The sequence below is a fragment of the Periplaneta americana genome, chromosome 1, assembly GCF_040183065.1.
Source record: "Periplaneta americana isolate PAMFEO1 chromosome 1, P.americana_PAMFEO1_priV1, whole genome shotgun sequence".
Taxonomy (NCBI): Eukaryota; Metazoa; Arthropoda; class Insecta; order Blattodea; family Blattidae; genus Periplaneta; species Periplaneta americana.
In genome coordinates, this window is record NC_091117.1 from 35,327,288 (window position 1) to 35,348,251 (window position 20,964).

The window sequence follows — 20,964 nt, forward strand, 5'->3', positions numbered from 1 at the left end:
GGGAGAAGATATTAGATGATAGAAGACATTTATTTTCGTAGGTTATTTTACGATGCTTTATCAACATCTAAGGTTATTTAGCGTCTGAATGAGGCGAAGGTGATAATACCGGTGAAATGAGTCCGGGGTCCAACACCGAAAGTTACCCAGCATTTGTTCAAATTGTGTTTAGGGAAAACCCAGGAAAAAACCTCAACCAGGTAACTTGCCCCGACTGGGAATCGAACCCGGGCCACCTGGTTTCGCGGCCAGATGCGCAGTGATGAATCATGGTACACAAATTTCCAATCCGGAATTTGTCTTTGTGTATAAGGAAAACCACAGAAAACCCCTGTTACATTAGTCGACATGGGGTTTGAATGGTTATTAGAGGAGAAAAATTTGCTCCGGCACTGGAGATCGAACCCAGTCCTTGGTTCTATGTATCAATCACTCTAACCACTGACCTATGCCAAAGTTCAATCCACAGCACCGGATCGAATCCCCTTCCTCTAGTGTTTTTCCCTTTGTGGCCTTACTTCATGTTTAACATGTATGTTGACATATAGTAAGTCAACTGCCATTATACAAGGAGTGCACTCAATTGAGTGACTTGGTGGCCGAAATTCCACACTATATGCACTGTTGGGCAAAGAAACTATGTAGCTAAAGATTATTTTTTTTTAGTCCTACATAATTTATGTTACCATAAATGGAGAATGGACGTTGAGGGAAGAAGAAAAAAAAAACTGAATCATCAGAACCTGTGGCATTTATACAATGCAGTGTTACAGAAACTTCAGTAAACAAATGAAATGCTTATTTAACATATTCTCATTAAGAATACAATGGCAGAAAATGAATAAACAAATCCAGAATAAAAAAAAAATAGCAGAAAGGTTAATCCAAGATTAATATGGATGACTTTATCACATAATTCAGCAAAATTATGTCAATATGTAATATCAGTGCCCTGTTACGTGACCATTACTTCCTGCATGAGAAGGATTTGTTATCTTCAGCAAGAATTAGTGATAAGATACAAGAATACAGAAACTTCCGATAAATGAAGCAGATACAAAGGGTGACAAATACAAATTATATCAGCACAGGAAATATTACAGTACATCATTCGGTGGGAACATGTTGAGTAATACCAGGAACTAACAAGAAGACACAAGCGGCAAAAATATTATAAAAGCATATCTACATGAAGTAATGCATGAGGATAAACCATCATAGGAGTAATTTTGTAGTGCAGGCTTTCACGGCCAGAGTCTATAGATCTAGATTCATTTTCTGGGCTGAGAGGCCGTGGTCTGTTGGTTGGTTTTCTACCAGATGTTTCGTCTGCAACTGCGGCAGACACCTTCAGTTGCCTCAGGTACGCCGAGAAGAGCTTTGTGACCTCGGATACCACTCCATGAAGATGTCTGCCGCAGTTGCAGACGAAACGTCTGGTAGAAAGCCAACCAACAGACCACGGCCTCTCAGTATGGAAAATGAATCTAGATCTAGAGGGAGTAATTATTATTGCAGAAAACAATCTGTGGAAATTATAATGGAACAAACCAACCAAGGACTATTTAATCAAATAATAGTCATGAAATAAAACAGAGGAAATTATTCGTAATAGAGTAGGTGAACTTTAAACATAAATTTAATTATATGTACAGAGCTGGAGTCGAAATATTCAGAAGTTAAACAGATGCAGTGCCAGAAACAAACATGTATATTACAATCCTTCTCAATCCCCCCCCCCCCCGTCTCAGATATCTTCACAATGTATTGGGCACGTTATGACGGGCAATATCTTTACGTATAGGTGACAGGCCTATTGCAGTAGATGATATGATGATGTATGAGAAGTGTTTGTAAAGGGCTAATTGGAATTGAAGGTCGTGGCCTTTTAAATTGGTACTATGCCAGAATTCATTATCAATAAAAGGAGGTACTCTAATTGCATTCATCTGAAACCTCACAAAACCATTTTTATTCACCACTTTATTTTATACTTACTTACTTACAAATGGCTTTCATGAAACCCAGAGGTTCATTTAAAGCCCACCATCGGTCCCTATCCTGAGCAACATTAAGCAAGATTAATTCAATCTCTACCATCATATCCCTCCTCCCTCAAATCCTTTTTTATATTATCCTTCAACTTACGTCTCAACCTCCCCAAAGGTCTTTTTGCCTCTGGCCTCCCACCTAACACACTATATGCATTTTTTAATTCACTCATACGTGCTACATGCCCTGTCCATCTCAAACGTCTGGAGATAATATTTCTAATTATGTCAGGTAAGGAATACAATGTGTGCTATTCTACGTTGTGTAACTTTCTCTATTTTCCTGTAACTTCATTCCTCTTAGCCCCAAATATTTTCCTAAGCACCTTATTCTCAAACACCCTTAGCCTCTGTTCCTCTCTCAAAGTGAGAGTCCAAGTTTTACAATCATCCAGAACAATCGATAATACTTTATTTTATACTAACAAAAAAAAAAAGTGCAGCTATGACTGTTCCAAAATTCTTTAGGAAAAACTGTATATATTTAAAAAAGTTGATGTAATGCATTCATCTCAAACGTCTAAAAATGATTTTATCTACTGCTTTATACTATTAAAAAAAGTGCAGTTATGACTGTTCCAAAATTCTTTCGGAAAAACTGTATATTTAAAAAAGTTGATATAATAATTTTATTGTTATTGAAACACGTAAGTTGAATATAGGCAGGAAGAGATCTAATTACGAAAAAATATAGTGGTATTAATAACAATGGTGATGGTGATTGTTAGTAGCAGTAATTATAGCAGTGATAAAAGTGGCTTAATACTAACAGTTGTAGTTATTAGTTTATATTTTACAAACATAGCATGTCAATAAGAGTTTAATTATGGAAAAATGACGAAGAATGACTGGATTGAAACTAATGTCTGTTAATTTTAGAAAATCTGAAAATATTACTCGGTATACCTTTCATAGATTATTTATAGTAATGAGCCTTCTGGCAGAGCAAATAAAAACTGGGAAAAATCTCGGTTAAGGACATCCCAGAACTGGCAGTTAGCCAGAAAGATCAGAAGAGTCTTGAAAAATTGAATGACCCATTAAACAAATATCCTGAGAAGGAATCTTTTCAGCCTTAGTGTAGAAAGTTCCTTCCACTCCATACAGCAAAGTATGAGGTCTTCTTTGGTTACGTTACTGAGGCTTGGAGAGTCAAAAGGACAGCTTTATACCGAGAAATGAATGGCAAACTTATGCAAAAACAAAATCTTTTAAATCTACTAGTCCTTTGACTAGGAAAGTCAAGGAAAGTTCAGGATAATAGACAGGGTTTGGAGTTGAATGGGTTACATCAGCTTCTTGTCTATGCGGACGATGTGAATATGGTAGGAGAAAATCCACAACGATTAGGGAAAACGCGGAAATTCTAGTTGAAGCAAGTAAAGCGATAGGGTTGGAAGTAAATCCCGAAAAGACTAAGTATATGATTATGTCTCGTGACCAAATATTGTACGAAATGGAACTATAAAAATTGGAGATTTATCTTTGGAAGAGGTGGAAAAATTCAAATATCTTGGAGCGACAGTAACAAATATAAATGACACTAGGGAGGAAATTAAACGCAGAATAAATATGGGAAATGCATGTTATTATTCGGTTGAGAAGCTTTTGTCATCTAGTCTTCTGTCAAAAAATCTGAAAGTTAGAATTTATAAAACAGTTATATTACCGGTTGTTCTGTATGGCTGTAAAACTTGGACTCTCACTTTGAGAGAGGAACAGAGATTAAGGGTGTTTGAGAATAAGGTTCTTAGGAAAATATTTGGGGCTAAAAGGGATGAAGTTACAGGAGAATGGATAAAGTTACACAACGCAGAGCTGCACGCATTGTATTTTTCACCTGACATAATTAGGAACATAAAATCCAGACGTTTGAGATGAGCAGGACATGTAGCACGTATGGGCGAATCCAGAAATGTATATAGAGTGTTAGTTGGGAGGCCGGAGGGAAAAAGACCTTTGGGGAGGCCGAGACGTAGGTGGGAAGATAATATTAAAATGGATTTGAGGGAGGTGGGATATGATGGTAGAGACTGGATTAATCTTATTCAGGATAGGGACCAATGACGGGCTTATGTGAGGGCGGCAATGAACCTCCGGGTTCCTTAAAAGCCAGTAAGTAAGTAAGTAAGTAAGTAAGTAAGTCCTTTGACTTTTTAAGACAATATAGAGATTGGTAGAATAACATACGGAAATGTTATCCACATGATTAGAGCTAGGACTTACATGTAATAAGAGTTAAGAATGACACTGAGTATAGTTGAGTCGATGTGATGGTGGTTAAGAAGGTTTTAAGCCTGGTTGACAAGACTCAAAATGCAAGAGAAGTCACAAGGACTAGGCAATGCAGCTTTTAATCCCCCCCCCCCACTGTTTTTAAGTGGTGGTTAAGAGGATTAAAGATCCCTAGCACTAACTAATGGAAGTACTGAATGACAAGATGGCAAGTATAAGGAGTGAGGGAACGGCTTGCTTGTTTATAAACTATACGGACTAAAAATATTAGCTTTTACTACATACGAATCCTTACTTTATTTTCAAATCTGCTAGTGTTAGCATTATATAATTTCTGCTAAAAATTCTTTAAGTTGTGTGATTAAAACACAAATCACAAATTCGATACAGAATATGATCAAATTTATGCAATAAATATCTTTCTCCTTCTAATGGACTTGTGCTGTTTTGTTTACCATTTGCTTCAATTACTGTAAGCAATGAAATAAAGATGACCTTGAGTATTCAGGTGTGGCACTATACATACAAATAATAAAAGTAATGAAAAAATGATCACCTTTTCTTGATGGTCTGGTCCAGGTGGCATGCAGTACATCTCCTGTAGCTGCTGCTGCAGAGCAGCCATCTCTTGTTGATGGCTGAACGCTGAAAGTCCCAGACTTTGTGGGGGAAGGGCATGCTGATGATGGGAACTTGTTCCTACACTATTAGGGTCATACATCGAAGGGGGGTTCATCAAGCCCTCAGAGTTCTGATCTGCGACAGACAGTCCACCGTCCACTGCTGTAGGGTACTGGGAAGGCATCATATCATCTACACCACTATTCTGGTACGATGGTACACTGTTATTGCCTGCACTGAACTCGGCGTATGCTGATTGTTCTGTAGGTGGAAGACCCAGTCCTGGTGCCTGCGGCAACAAACTAGTACTACTGCTCGGCTTCAGATCCACAGTCTTGGAAGCCGCGTCCAGAGACTGATTACTTGTCAAGTCCAAGTTAGAAGAAGATGGAGTGGTAGGAGCAAGGGAAGGAGGAATGTGAGCGCTTAAACTATTGTCTCCACCATTATTTATGTTTGGAGTCCTGTTATTTGAAGAGAACTTGTCTCCCAAGAGCTGCGACGCTGCACCAAATTCGGATTGTGGCACAAGATTATTGCTGGAATCACTAACTGGTGGCGGAGGTACGGAGTTCTGTAGAGGCGGTAATCCCAAATCCTGAACACCTCCTCCTATTGTCGTCGGCGGAACTGTTTTCGGTGGCTCCATCGGCCTAGAGTCACACGTTGTATGAGGGATATACGACATCCCCTGGTTGCCTGGTGACTCCAGCATCCCCATGCCACCATTCATACTGACTGGTGGTCTCGGAGGCTGATGCGGCCACTGTTGAGGAGACACAGGCATCCGAGGACCCAGAACAGGTGACAGAGGATTATTCTGTTGCGGTGGAGGTACAAGTGGGGTTCTTGGCTGATATGGGGGATAGTCTGAAGAGCTGCCTGATACGGGAGGCATCACCATCTGCTCCAACTGCTGTAAGGTACTTTGCTGTGGAAATGAGGACATCGGCATTGGGGCAGGTGATGAAGTAGTTGACTTGGGAGTAAGGGCAGTGGCCGGACGTGGGGACAGTGTCGATTGCTGCGAGTGAGGGTGAGGGGAAAGTGTGCTGGGTTTGGCAGGAGACATCACAGGTCGTGGAGACATCTGCTGCTGGGGTGGTGTAGGACGAGGAGACATCTGAGGTCTCGGAGACATCTGCGGTGACAACTGAGGAAACGGTGCTCTGTACTGCGGACTGGCTCCCCCAAGGGATGGGCCATGTGCTTTCTGTCCACCGGCAGCATACTGTGAGCCTGCCGCTCCAGCAGTCACTTCGATGCCGATCGGTCTCGGCATTTGCTGGTGCTGCTGAGCCAATGCAGAAGCAGCCTGCTGGGTGTAACCTCCAACTCCCGGATGTCCCATCTGCCCAGGACTCGGTGGGATGGGCTGTCCGTGCTGTTGGATGTGGTTGTATGAAGCCTGCTGCTGATTCTGTTGTGTACTCATATCCAACTGCGGCTGCAGTTGCTGCTGATTAGGCTGTGGGTATTGAACGTGATGTGGCATCCTGCTTGCTTGCTGATGCTGCTGTTGTTGCTGCAGAGGGTTGTAAGCACCATATGCTGACGCTGTATTTGTACCAGGATAAACCATAGACTGTGATCCCTGTGGGTAGCATTGCTGCTGACCCATGTTTGACTGCATTCGCTGCTGCTGCTGTTGCTGCATGGGATATGCCCCAGTTGCTGGAATGTTCTGCATCATGGAGTTCATGAGGCCTGGTTGATTTGCTGAATACTGTTGCTGTGGAGCCAGCTTCTGCTGCGCCCCCATACTGTTATCCTGCTGATGAGGATAATTCACATGCTGTCTGTACGCACCCTGGTTCATCTGGTTATAATGCCTCATAGTGCCAGGATAACTTGGGGCATTATTCCATCCTTGCATCCCATCGTTCAAATTAATATTTGGACCCCCCATTCCTTGTTGTTGATCCAACGAATACATAGTATCAGGTGGACAATAAGGTGGATATTGGTTTGTTGAGGGGCCTTGTGGATGAGGTGGTCTTCTCATATCATGCTGTGGCGCCATTGTCCTCACATGACCTTGATACCCTCCAACAGCACCAGGAGGGCACATAGGTCGCGTATTATCGTACCCACCTTGGTTCTGATGGAATATGGTTTGTGATGATGGATCGATGTGATTTGAAGAAGCAAAATCATCACCAAACGATGCCAACTTTTGCAGAGGGGATTCCTGCTGCAAGTTGGACATCTGGTGCCCATATGATGGTTGAACATAGCCACTTCCTGTCCCTGGCGTGTCGCGTGATGAGCCTGACACAGGAGGCGGCGCAGGATCGAAATTGTCGGCACCAAGGTCTGCCAATCCATCCAGCATACTGCCACCTACATCTTCTCCAAACAAGTCGTATGAATCCATTCCCGCGTGCATCCCACCTTATACGTCCTGCTGCATCATCTCTCTGGGTGATTTTGAACACATTTCAACAGGATGTTTACACAAGTGAGCTGCCATCTTCTACTTCCCTTTTAGGGTAAGAGAATTACGGCTGGAGATCTGCAACAGAACATACCAGTTTCATTAAATTTCTCGATGATAATACTGTATATACAAATAATAAGTAACACCTGATTAGAGAGATACTTGCAACATTCATTACAGAATCTTAATAACCTCCTGAGTCCGGAGACATTTGTTTTATTTTTAAAATTCAATATAAACTACACTTCAAAAAAAGTCACCGACATGAGGAAAAATGCTGAAAAAATTCTGCAGTTTTCAGTTAGGGCAAAAATGCAAGTATATTATACTATAATTCGGGTTTCTGCACATACATCTTATATCATAATCATGTATGACTATACTATAATCTCAGGATTCGGAAGAATATATAATATAGTCTTTCTTTAAAGTTATAACTAATATTTAAAAATGTTGCAAACATCAGATTACAGTGTTTAAATTAATTTTATAATCGTATAACATTACAACAGTACAATCTGATATGCTGAAATTGCTATTATTATATGTACAAAGATAACACAACATGAAAAACTTAACACTGTAATTACTATTTTATTACAATTCTTCTTTCTGACGATTGTGGAGAGAATTCAAAGGGGAAAAGCTATACGCTTATGAGGATTGTAACACATAATCGCTACAGCTTCTCCCGCCTGAACTATCCCAGATTTCCAGTAGCTGAAGACAAATATCTCGTGCAACGATGAACTGTAACTAATGAGCCTGATTACATTTTTTCTTAACAATGGGTTCTTTGAATCGAAATAATATCCCAGAAATACAATCTAGGTATATTCCACACACAATTTAAAAACATTAAATAATAACATGCTTCAGGAATGATATATTATACCTATTTTATATTAAATAAATACAAAGTCCAATAATTATACATTCATGAAAAACGTCATATAGATTCAATGTACAAATATAAATGTTTTAAAATAAATATACCGAGAGATGCATAATGATATGTTTATTAAGAAAATATACAGAGAGCACATCATCTTTATATCAGAAAAAATATCTCCAAAATATAAGTAAAGGTGCTTTAATCAATTCCTACTGAAATTAAAAATAACGCATCTGTTTTGGAACCTCTGTTTTTACTAATTACGAAAATATAAAAACGTTCAGATAGAATAAATCAGTAAAGCGTAAAATAAACACAAGCGTAAAAACAAACAACGACCAGGTGTCAATTTCAGCCGTGAAAAGTAACAAAATACATGGGGCTGGTAAAATGAAAACTGAATATCTATTAACAAATCAGATAGGAGCAATAACAGAATGTATAATGGTGCTATTCCCATAAAAACCTCCACATAATATGGATTTGTATGAGGGAACTCTAGACTGCAGATTGTGCAAGGAAGAAATGGATACAACAGTTTTTATACAAATGTGAAAGCCTAGTTTTCAGATGTTGTATCGATAATACATATGTGAGAATAGAACATAAACAGTATATTTGTTAGCAAAGTTTCCTTCAATCGAGGAATAAATCGTACCCATCTTGTCTAAACACTTGTTACAATGGAGGTGAAATGAAAATGTACAATTAGGTATTTTTAACTAACTTTCAGCTCTCAAGCATGACGTAATGAGTAGGGGAGAGTCGGGTAGTATCGGACATCGGGTAATATTGGACAGTGCGTTTCTTTCATCTACCACCATATGGTAGTACCTGAATGACATGGTTACGTTTCTCTATGCGACATCACAGAAACGTAACCATGTCAATCAGGTACTATCATCGTGTGGTAGATGAAAGAAACTCACTGTCCGATATTACCCGATGTCCGATAATACCCGACTCTCCCCTATATTATTAATGAAGGGCACTTGACTGTTCGTCATTTACCCAAATGAAATCAGTTGTCTGCAAATCAATTTACCCAGAGTCGATCAGGGTGCGCCATAGGAGGCTGTATAAAAGAAGTTAATTATCACTTCGACAGTCCTTTATTTACTTATTTTACTTTGGCTGCTGCTTTAACAACGTTAGGAGTCAGGACCGACATACTTGGATACAAAATGTAATCCATTAATTTCGTAGTATCAAAAACATATTAAAGAGAGGCATTATGTTCGGTGAAGAAGTCTTTAAAATGTAAAAAGAAAAACCAAGAAGGAAGAATTTACTATGGAAATGGAATACAGAAAAAGATTACAAAAAATTTCTAGGTGTACCATCAAATTTGGCAGCGAGACTGGAGATGGGGATTGATAATAGCCTAGGAATAATCCGGAAAGGAAAATAAAATATTTATGTAACATAATGCTGTGGGATAATACGTCGATTTAAAAAAAAAAAAAGTAATTGTATATCTAGATAAAACTGCTCTAAAATCGAACTGGTTAAAAGAATTACAATCAGAGTAAACATATTAGGTCTAAATTGGTTATCGAAAGAAATAGGGGCTCTAAATGTCAAGATTATTGGTAAAACTATGAAAGATAGAGAATACGAAATCTAAAGACAGGAGGTTTTTAGTAATGTAATGAACTTGAATTCATTAAGGTAGTATAGAGAAATGAAAACTTTTTGGGAATAGGAAGAGTATGTCAGATTGAACACAAGGGTGTTTTGAAGACGCAATCCGTAATATACTCTTAAAATGCAGTGACAAATGACCTCAGAATTAGTGGAATAGAAAATAAAATTTCATAAAACTAAGTGGGCCGTTAAATATTAACAAGCTTAATAATTTCTGTAAATTTCTGTTCAGAGTCAAAATTAGATGGGGGGGGGGGGGGAGGAGATAAAGTACAGTAACTATGTAAAGACAGATTATGTGAGAGAATCCTTCACTCTACAAAAGCTATTACTGTAGTTAAGGAGTAACCAAAATAGTAATCTGTTTAAGTAGTTAAGTAAACAAATGAAACTATGAATTAGAATATTAATAGTAAAACATTTAGGAATAGTAAATTATAGTGCACAGCGAGTTTATTATTATTATTATTATTATTATTATTATTGCATTCGTGTTATACCAATATTGTATGGTATAGTATAGTAGATATATAGTATTAAATAGTATTAAACTGTTATTAGCAGAGTTGTTAAATTAAGAAGTAGTTTATAGGCTAGTACTTGTATATGTTATAGGCCTATTTGTATCTGATATGGGAATGACAGATTTGAACTGGAATGCATCAAATCCGCCATGTCCAGACAAGATTGATTGATGAGAAATAAATAATATGAAAAAAGAGAAAAGTTTCTCTAGTGATAAAGTGGTATATTGCCAAGTGCGTAAAAAACCAGCCAACATAATTTTTGTTTTCAGTCACAGGGCGCTGCCCTGTTTCCTGGTATGGAGTTTTTAAGTATTTTAGTGATTTATTTTATAGTTTTCGTACTTTAGTGTATCTTACATGCAAATTATATTACAATTAATATTATTTTATACTGTTATTTCAATACTGTTTTTACTACTTTATATTACAAAAATATTGTATATTTCATAAAGCACAAACTCAAGATAAACATTTGCTAAGCAGTAATTAATAATAATAATAATAATAATAATAATAATAATAATAATAATAATAATGATTTATTTTAGCTGGCAGAGTTAAGGCCGTAAGGCTTCTCTTCCACTCAACCAGCAAAAAGTATATATACATATGCATGAACTTACAAAGAATTCAACAATTTGATTTAGATGAGAGTTACATGTATACAAGTGTTATTTACGAATTAAACAACAAAATACTATGAACTATTAATTAAACACTGAAATAAACTGTGTAGCAGAATTAAGCTAAAATACATAGAATGTTAATATATTTCAAATAATATTAGATAATAGAAAGAGATTATTATGAGACAATTTTGAAAATACAGCAGTATCAGGATGATGTCTAAAGAAAGAAGTAACAATGTAGTCAGTGATAGTTTAAATCAGTATGATTGGAGTGAAATGCTAATAAGGTTATCTTTTAAGCTGTTTTTAAAGGTGTTTATTGTCTTGCAGCCCCTAATACTTTGTGACAAGGAATTCCATTGACGCGAGGTGGATACTGTAAAAGATGATGAATAACAAGATGTTCTATGAAGAGGTATACTTAGCGTGCCACAGATAAGTGATCTGGTATTTACGTCGTGGTTAGAGTATAGATAAGAGAAACGAGACGAAAGGTAATTTGGTGTTGAGGTGTGCAGAATTCGAAAGAGTAAAGACAAAGATTACTACTGCATATGATTTTTTTGAGTATATTTCAGAATTTTAAAAACATAAATGTATGCATGTTTTCTGATTTTAGTGCATATTTTCGCAATGGCGTTATACGACTATTTTAAGTATCAAATTTGTACATCAAGCACAAAACAGAATCTACTAACAGAAGCAACTAGACTGAATTTATTTGTGAACATACTGCAAAATGCGGTTTTTTTAAGTTTAAAATAACTTTACGGAGTATTGATTCAATGTGACCAAATCATAATTCAATGAATAATATGGTAACTTTGTTACTATTGAGGTTTAATGATAACACAAGACACCACGAGCTATGTATAACTTACTGATAATTTATTCCTGATATGCTAATCTGAACTAATTATGGTCCGAAACTGTCAGATTAGTGAATGTTGGGACTTTTTCCCGATGTATTACTTTATGTTTATATTCCATGAATACGCAGCGTATTATTTAATTATTTTTGTAGTAATTTAACATCTTGCAGTCTCTATTAAAAAGTGCTATGGCTTAATTATTTATTTCTTTAAAACCACTTGTACAAATTGCAATAGGAACTCAGTGGAAAGTTTGAATTTAATATATATATATATATATATGTTTTCCTAACTTCTCAAATAATTATCACATTCTGGCGTGGTTGGCTAAAATTTCCGTTAAGTCCCCACACCCCTCCATGTTTGGATTAGAAATTTCGGGCTACTGGGGTTCGGATTGGTGAGGTTCTACGACTGTATGTATTTTCTGGTATATTTTGTAGTGTCAATGGAATTGTCTAAGACTATTTTTATACTTACTCACCCATATTATGTATTTCTTTTTAGCGCAAGAAATCCTATTAAAAGTTTAATTTACTATAGGAAAGCAGAATGTAAAATTCTTTGTACATAAGCACAATTTGTGGGAAAACGGGGAGAAAAAAATAGACAATACCAAAATAACTACTGCGTGTCTAGTGTTACGATAATATTTCAAACTACATAATTCGGACGAGTGACACTTTTAAGTGCCTGATTAAAACAATGACGCCAATTCCGCGATGGTCATTAATTGATTGCCCTACAGACTGTATTTCACTCAGGAGCAGAATATGAATGTTGTCCTGCTGCATGCTACAGAGCAGTCATGTCCTGATGCTTCTTGCACAAGTAATATGAAGACGAGGAACTACGGAGATATAAGGTGAAACGACGGCAGGAAGATAAGAGGATAAGTTGGTCAATAAAATTGAAATGCATTACAGCAAAGGCCAGCAACTGTGGGCTACTTCAACGCTTCGTCAGTAGGACACATATGTAATTTGCATTTCTACATATAATTTAAGTCGCAAAGCTAATCACGTTGGTCATATTTTGAAGCCCTGCAGTACAATGTAAAAAGAAATCCAATAATAATGTGACAATGTAGGCTATATAACTTACGTATCAGTATATACCTAAGAAAAGAATGTATGTAATAAAATCCATCCTTCGTTGCTGAATTGACAATAAAAGTCATCTTCTCTATATACAGGTTTTCCAATCACAAGCTTTTAACGTCTTCATGTCTTTTTGTAAGGTATCTAAATATCGAAGACTCGGTCTTCCCAGTGGCCTGCCTCCATGTGGTAGTTTTTTTAAAACTCACTTAATTTCCTTCGGGGACTCTTACAACATGCGCCACTTTGCCGCAACGATAAACTAATAAAGGCTGGTTCACAATAAACCGGGAACGAAAACGACGAGAACAAGAACGGAAATATTGTTAAAATAAATGTATTTAAATGTCAGCATTCACAATTAACTATTGTGAATGCTCACATTTAAACACATTTATTTTAACATTATTTCCGTTCTCGTTGTCGTTTCCATTCCCGGTTTATTGTGAACCAGCCTTTAAGTGACATGCTATTCATATTCATTAAGCAAGATGAAGTTTCACGGTAGACGAAACGGCATTAAGTCACAGCTTGTGTAAACATAGTATCAAGTTGCTATTTGATAATATGCCTGTATGTGCATATTTTGTTTAACTGTACCAAAATATCTCAGCTCAGCTTAACTCTTACTGGTATACATAAATATTATTAAGGCTGGTTCACAATAAACCGGGAACGGAAACGAGAACGAGAACGGAAATAATGTTAAAATAAATGTATTTCCGTTTTCGTCGTTTCCGTTCCCGGTTTATTGTGAACCAGCCTTTACTTGTTAGTCGTTTTTTATTGGTGTATATGTCACGTATTGCTAGTCATTCTTTAGGGCGGAAATAGTGCCGCCATTCTCCATCATTTATACTGTAGTTATTTATGAGACAAGTTCGTAAAGGTTCTCTTTTTAGAACGAATGTGAAGTTCGTGAAACACTCGAGGGCCACAAAAGACAACTTTACGAATATGTATCACACAATGTTTTTCCTACGATATCACAAATTTACATTAAATAAATATTTTAAGATCACGATATCATGGCCGTCTGAACTCATAAGCATTATTAAGTTTAAGCATCTGTGGAATTACAGCCTGTTTTAGTCATGGTCACGATTTCATGTCAATCTAAACCGGCCATATAATTAACAAAGCGATTAGGAAAAGCTGTCTGTTGAAGACTAACTTCAGAATAATATGGGCTAAAATGTAAATATGAATGTTACATTTGTTACTTATTTGTGAAATATCGAGGTAATGCATTAATTTCTTACTAAATGAAGTTTGTACATGGAATATTACAATTTCTTTCACAGTGCATTATTTAAATCAAATCTATACTTCGCCAAGCCTCGTTCCTGAGTATTTCTTCTTCTGTTAACAATACTCAATTATTTCAAAAATTCTCTAATATTAAATTGATGAAATCGACTGTCCTTGAGCGCTGAGACTAAAGCTGTCGCAAGCAAAGAACTTTTTTTTTTAATTTTATTGGGTTATTTTATGACACTGTATCAACATCTAGGTTATTTAGCGTCTGAATGAAATGAAAGTGATAATGCCGGTGAAATGAGTTCGGGGTCCAGCACCGAAAGTTACCCAGGATTTGCTCGTATTGGGTTGAGGGAAAACCCCGGAAAAAACCTCAACCTGGTAACTTGCCCCGACCGGGATTCGAACCCGGGCCACCTGGTTTCGCGGCCAGACGCGCTGACTGTTACTCCACAGGTGTGGACCCAAAGAACTGACTTCTGACAATTCCATAACGCCTATTTCTGAACTCCCTTCTATCAGCTGCCCACTTGGAACAGCCAATAGGAAATGAATTCGTCATTCGCCTTTCCGACGACAAAAGGCAAGTGAAAACTGCGTTGCCACATAGATCCTTAACTCAGTTATCGTAATGTAAACACTTCTACGGTTAACAGCAATGCCCGCCTACTGTCTGCATCTGAGAGAGGGGAAAGCTGCTAGCTGCAACCTCACGTTCTGGCCCTGTACCTTCCGCGAGCTTCACTAGAAATGTTGTAAGTCGCTTCTTTGGCTGCAACAGTTGTGGATCTATTTTTGCAGTGTTGCGGTTGCTTGTGCCGCCCAAGACAGAAGATACATCGAAAACTACAATAGTAGGTTTATCCTATGCTTCAATTAGTAGAGCAAATGCTGGGTAACTATCGGTGCTGGACCCTGGACTCATTTCACCAGCATTATCACTTTCATTCCATTCAGACGCTAAAAAACCTTAGATGTTGATACAGCGTCGTAAAATAACACACTAAACAAAATTGAACTACACAATCGTCCACTATTTCTGCTCAATAATTATTGTCTGCGTCTTGATTTAACAATAACGTGAAAATACTCTATTTATGAAATCCAGTGCTGTGAAAATTGGCATAATTGCTAGTTAACACTATAATATGCAAATAATATTACGGATCGATATGCTGATCAAAACCATGCATGGAAAAGAAGAGTTCAGAACCATAGTGGGCCAAGCGCCATTTACTAAAACCGTAGAAAACAAGGGTTAAAATGAAGTTATTACCATAATTCAATGGAAACATATGAAGAGTTCGCGGGGAAAAATGATGAATGTCACATTTCTCTTAAGGATTAGATAATGATCTAACTGAGTCTCTAACTGCAAGATGTAGTGCTGTTTCTATAGAAAACAAAGGAAAGGATTACAGTATTTGTGATGATAATTCCCCTTTTTACCATTTTTCATAAGAACAACATTAAATTTCATAGTGATCTATTGAATTAGATAATGGCATCAACCTTAACAAAACTGTGACATTCATCGTTTTTCCCGCGAACTCTTCATATAGCAAGTAAAATAAAGTATAAACATTAAAACTAAATGAGATGTCAATCTTCATTAAATTATGGTATTCACTTAACTTTAACCCTTGTTTTCTCCGTTTTTAATAAATGGCGCTTGGCCCACTATGGCTCTGAATCCTTCAAATCTTCTCGAGGGAAAAATAACGCATTTCAGGACTTCTATCAAGGCGAAACCAGACTATTTTCAGCATTTCATTTAAGAGTACGCACTTGTTGCTGGAACACAAAAATGGTATTATGTAGTCGTGCTTTGAAGTGTTTCGTATGAAATGTTAAAAAAAAAAAACTAACTTAGAATCAAAGTGATTTAATTTACATTATTTTTAAATATTTAATCCGTGCCTAAGGTGGATTCTACGTATTGTAAACGCCAGGTGTAGTATGTGCAAGTTGACTGAATATGAAGACATTGCATTTCTTCTTCCAGTCTATAGTTGCCGATTATAAAAGGTGATAAAATATTAGAACACGTAGCCTATTTACATAATAAATGAAGTTGAAAAGGTAAAAATGAAACCTATTAAATCTAATCAATATTAAGAATGGATCGATTAAAATTTTAAGACCAATCTCAGAAAACTTAAAGAGTATACATTGTGGCCGTTTCAATACGAGTAGAACATTGCTGTGAAATTTGGAAACAAGACTTAACAAGCGCAAGCACAACAGATGTGCGATTTTGTAGACTAGATTATGGCTGCGAAATTTAAAAACAATAAGCGTAAGTAGAGCAAATACCGTATGCCATTGGAAACGAGACTGAACAGCGTAAACACAGCAAATATGCGATTTAAAATGTTAAAGGCACAAAATAAATAACGCAATTCTACAGAATCTAGGGTACAAAATGTTACAGGAATGATTTAATACTGTTAACTTTAACAGCAGAAATAGAAAAGATAATGCAACACCTCTGGAGCATTTGGCAGAGAATATACTGACTTCTTCGCCAAAACAGAACACTCGGTACAATATTTTCAAGGATCATTATGTTCATAGGAAACTAAGGTACTCTCCAATATTTCGGTCTAGTGGTTAGCAACCCTGGCTGCTAACCGGGACGTATCAGGTTTGATTTCCGACCCTGCCAAGGGATTTTTCTTTGATTATAAATTGTTACTTGTTATGTATGGCCTGAGTTTTGTGCTGTCCTCAGGTTTAAGTTAGATTTAGTTAGTGTTAGGAAGAGACTGGCGCATCTTGCCGAAAATATGAGAATATAATATACTCTATAGCAGTGATGTCAAAGCAAGCGCATTTTTCTGACCCTGACGTCGTGCGCGGGCAGCAAGCGCTAAGTATGGAAAGAGAAAGGGTTGTGTATATGAATAAGCAACCTGTTGGATTAAGAAAACAGTGGTGCACAAACTTCAAACGGAACGTGAAATTTTATGTCGTTATTTTTATATGGCTTCTTTCTGTTTAATATTATCTATATTGTCTGTAAAACAAAAGTACTAACACTGATTTCTTAATATTGCAGTTGTGCTTTAAATCTTAATAACATAATAGAGAGTTAAGAAGGAATATTCACTTTCCATAGTAGTATAATATTATACTATATTTAGTGGATGAAACACATCATTCATAAAGAAAGTGATATTCCAAAGAAAGAGATTGAGTATGACATGATAAGTTGGAATTTATATTGATGGTACCTTTAGCCTTACAAAAGTAATCAATAAACTAATCAAAACAATATTACAGTACAAAGCAAAGTTACCTAGGTACTGTGTCTGTTTTAAGTGTAACTAATATTACATAAAACAACTCTTATAGCATTATGCTTTTAAGGTGATATTTATGAGCAACCTCCTATCATCAGAATATTAAATTATTTTCTCGAAATCTGCTGAAGCTATAGAGCTGACATTTTTACAACACATGGGCACGTATCTTTTGCTTATGATGTAACAGTAGTTGCTTTGTTAATTCATTTCCTTACAAACAATTTCCATGCGAATATTTTCAAAATTTTCAATACACTATCTTCAGTAATACGTATATACGGTATATTAGATTTACGAAAACATTCTGTAGGGCTACTAAATAAATAGGCCTATACCTAAAAATTTCACTTTTCTATACGAAAAGTTGAGAAAATACTTCTTTTGAATAAAAAAATCAAACTTGTGAAAAATGAGCATTAAAATTAAAACTTACATTCTTATAATGCACTTATACTTCTCAGGCAAATCTAAAAATTAACATGGATACAGTTTTAATAAGTTCTCTTCCCTTTATCTATTGAATCAGTGCTGGCCATCCCTGAATATAGCTCGACCAAGCGGCATATACTACCTCTTTCGTCCGTCTCTTTCCTTTCCGCTGTAAAGCGCTCAGGCTCTCCTGGGCTCTAAAGCGCGCGCTTGCTCCTGTGGGCATCAATTGACATGCCTGCTCTATAGCCTTAGAAAGATTTAGTCACTCTCACTCTATTAATGGTTCGTGTCTCTCTCTCTCTCTCTCTCTCTCTCTCTATCTCATGATGGTTTATGAAAGAAATGGGCATTATAGGACATTTTTAATTAAAGGAATAAGAAAAAAAAAATAACACGAAATAAATATTAGTCTTTATATTTTATTTTCTTTGATCTTGTCAGTCTGTTTCTTACTTGTATCTTTTGAATCAAAATTATATTTGAATTGCAACACATTCTCTTTCAAGTCATTTAGGCTTACATATTTCATTATTCTTGTAAAGATACAGCTAGTGAGTAACACGAATGAGTTAATTAAATGGGCAACGTGAGTCACTGATAATCTAGAAATGTAGCAACCACAATGCATAAAAATTGTGCAGTTGTCCAATGAAGGATGACTAAGCTAAGTTAATTATTGTGTACTAATGTGTTTTACGAGTGAGTGCATACCACGTTCTACGGATAAATATGAGTTCATTCTATACTAATATAAAATCATGACGTCATATGTAGTTTTTTCCATTAATAACTTCCGAACTCGGTCTTATGAAAACTCTGTATCTACTTACCTATCGAAAGCGTAGGCCTATATGCAAGACTTACCAAAAACCTGAACAAACCAAACCTAATCTATCACGGACCCTGGACCTTACGAAAATTCGCTTATTTATTTTACAGATATTGGCAGCATTCCTAGAGTCGTCTGTCGGATATAATCACAACTACTGGTATATGTGATTTGACGTGAAATGTTTCTTGAGAGGAATTCTGGAAATATAGTTTATGAAACGTGATACATATACGAGGGTCATTTCATAAGTCATGATAACTATGTTATAATAATCGAAAATGTGGTTAGTTCAGTACATACATTTGAAAACCTGTTGTACACTGTACGGGATGCCACCGCCAGATTGCGTCTATATGCATTGGCTAGTTGACAGCACACGCAAAAGTTAGTATGCTTACAGGCTGGGCTCCAAAATGGATGTAAGTAAAGTTGAACAGCGGTCATACGTAAAAATTGTAGTTCTTCGTGGCAGAAATGCTCGTCAGTGTCATTCTGAGCTACGAGAAGCATTGGGTGATATGAAGAAGCCACTCCGTGGAAAACGGTTTGCAAACAGGAAGGATATCTTAAGGATATGTAAGTCATTAATTTTCCTTCAGACATTTCAAACAAAAAAGTTTAATACAATTTTCCTCATTCTTGTTTCCTTTTCGAGTAAAAAATTGTTCTATGTGAAACATTCCAAGACGTGTTTTGGGACAATAATTGATTTAATTCCCAAATTTAAGAGAGAAGTGCATTATGATACTAAATGATTGAAAGAATTTCAATTCTTCCTTTATACAGAAATTTAATCCGAACAATAACGTTTTAAAATTAAAATGCCTTTGTAGAACGAAAAGTTACATTTGTACGGATCAAATTTCTGCATATTTAAAGGACAAAAGTAAAATTCTTTCAATAATTTCATTTCATTTATTGTATTCCATAGCTCATACATTAACATTGAAGCTTTAAGATGTGGAATAAGTCAAAATTTTACAACATTACAATTTTTCGGCGAGAATAATGCGATGAGGCCGAGGATTCGCCACAGATTTCCTGGCATTTGCCTTATAGTTGGGGAAAACCAATCAGGTAATCAGCTCAAACGAGGATGAAGTGAGGTGACGCCGTTATCATTATTATTATTATTATTATTATTATTATTATTATTATTATTATTATTATTATTGCTCTCTTAATTTTGACTGAGCACATTTGGAATTAAATCAATGGCTTTCCTAAAACACACACTGAAATGTTTCACATAAAATCATGTCTTCCTCGAAAACAAAACAAAAACAAGCAAAATTGTATTAAACTTTTGTTTGAAATATCTCAAAGAATAACCCCTTGGAATTTATGACAAAGTTCATCCTATATATATTAGTAGAGGGGATCTAATAAGCGAGTAAATATTCTATCTTCTGCGGTTTGTCTTTATCTTTTCACTCAATAGAGGTGAGCGCACTTAGTTTCGATACTTCTCTAACAGATCGCAGGCCTATCGCGAACTCTGGGACAGAGAGAAGATGACAACGAAATAACGAAATTGTGTTACTAAGGATTATAGGATTGAGAAAGAAGCGGGCCGTGGCCATAGTAGTCTAGCATTAGCTTGAAGAAAACTGGGAAACCAGAAAACTTCCGTCAGGATAACGCTTAATAAAGAACTGTCAAACGAATATGGTTGCATCTGTTAGTTGATCACCAACATCCCTTTACCCACCCCTGCCAAAGTCACCATACATACCGATTGGTCCTGGTCCCCCCCCTCGTCCCATTGGATGCAAATATCTCAATTTTCGTTAATTATCAGCTATTCATAAGCAATATTTTGATATACCTTATTTTATTTCATGGAATGCAGTTTCATAGAAAAGACTTTGCCGACAGACCTTCTACTGCCCACTACTAATTGGTTGTCATAAATAAATGTCTTCCTTACTGTGACGGAAATCTTGCCTTCTTCTGTCAGTAACCAATCACAACCTTCGTTCAAAAGAATTGACAGGCTCCCGTCAAATCCACGTGGAGGCAGAGTTGTCGCATCTTTTCCGAATTCCAAGAATCCCGTCAGTTTCACTGCATAATTTCGAGGGTCATTAAGATTGTGGCAACTATGCAATGTTG

At 36.5% G+C, this 20,964-nt stretch overlaps 1 protein-coding gene across 6 annotated transcripts in view; it reads right to left on the minus strand.

Annotated features, from left to right (window-relative positions):
• The window catches only part of LOC138694538 (chromodomain-helicase-DNA-binding protein 7-like), a 221,753-nt gene that overhangs the window by 138,339 nt on the left and 62,450 nt on the right, over positions 1-20,964 (minus strand). For all 6 annotated transcript variants that reach the window (XM_069818377.1, XM_069818394.1, XM_069818410.1 and 3 more), the window contains exon 2: positions 4,843-7,422. In XM_069818377.1, coding sequence (XP_069674478.1) covers positions 4,843-7,296 — 2,454 coding nt within the window. In that variant the 5' untranslated portion in view covers positions 7,297-7,422. The remainder of the gene's footprint in view (positions 1-4,842; positions 7,423-20,964) is intronic.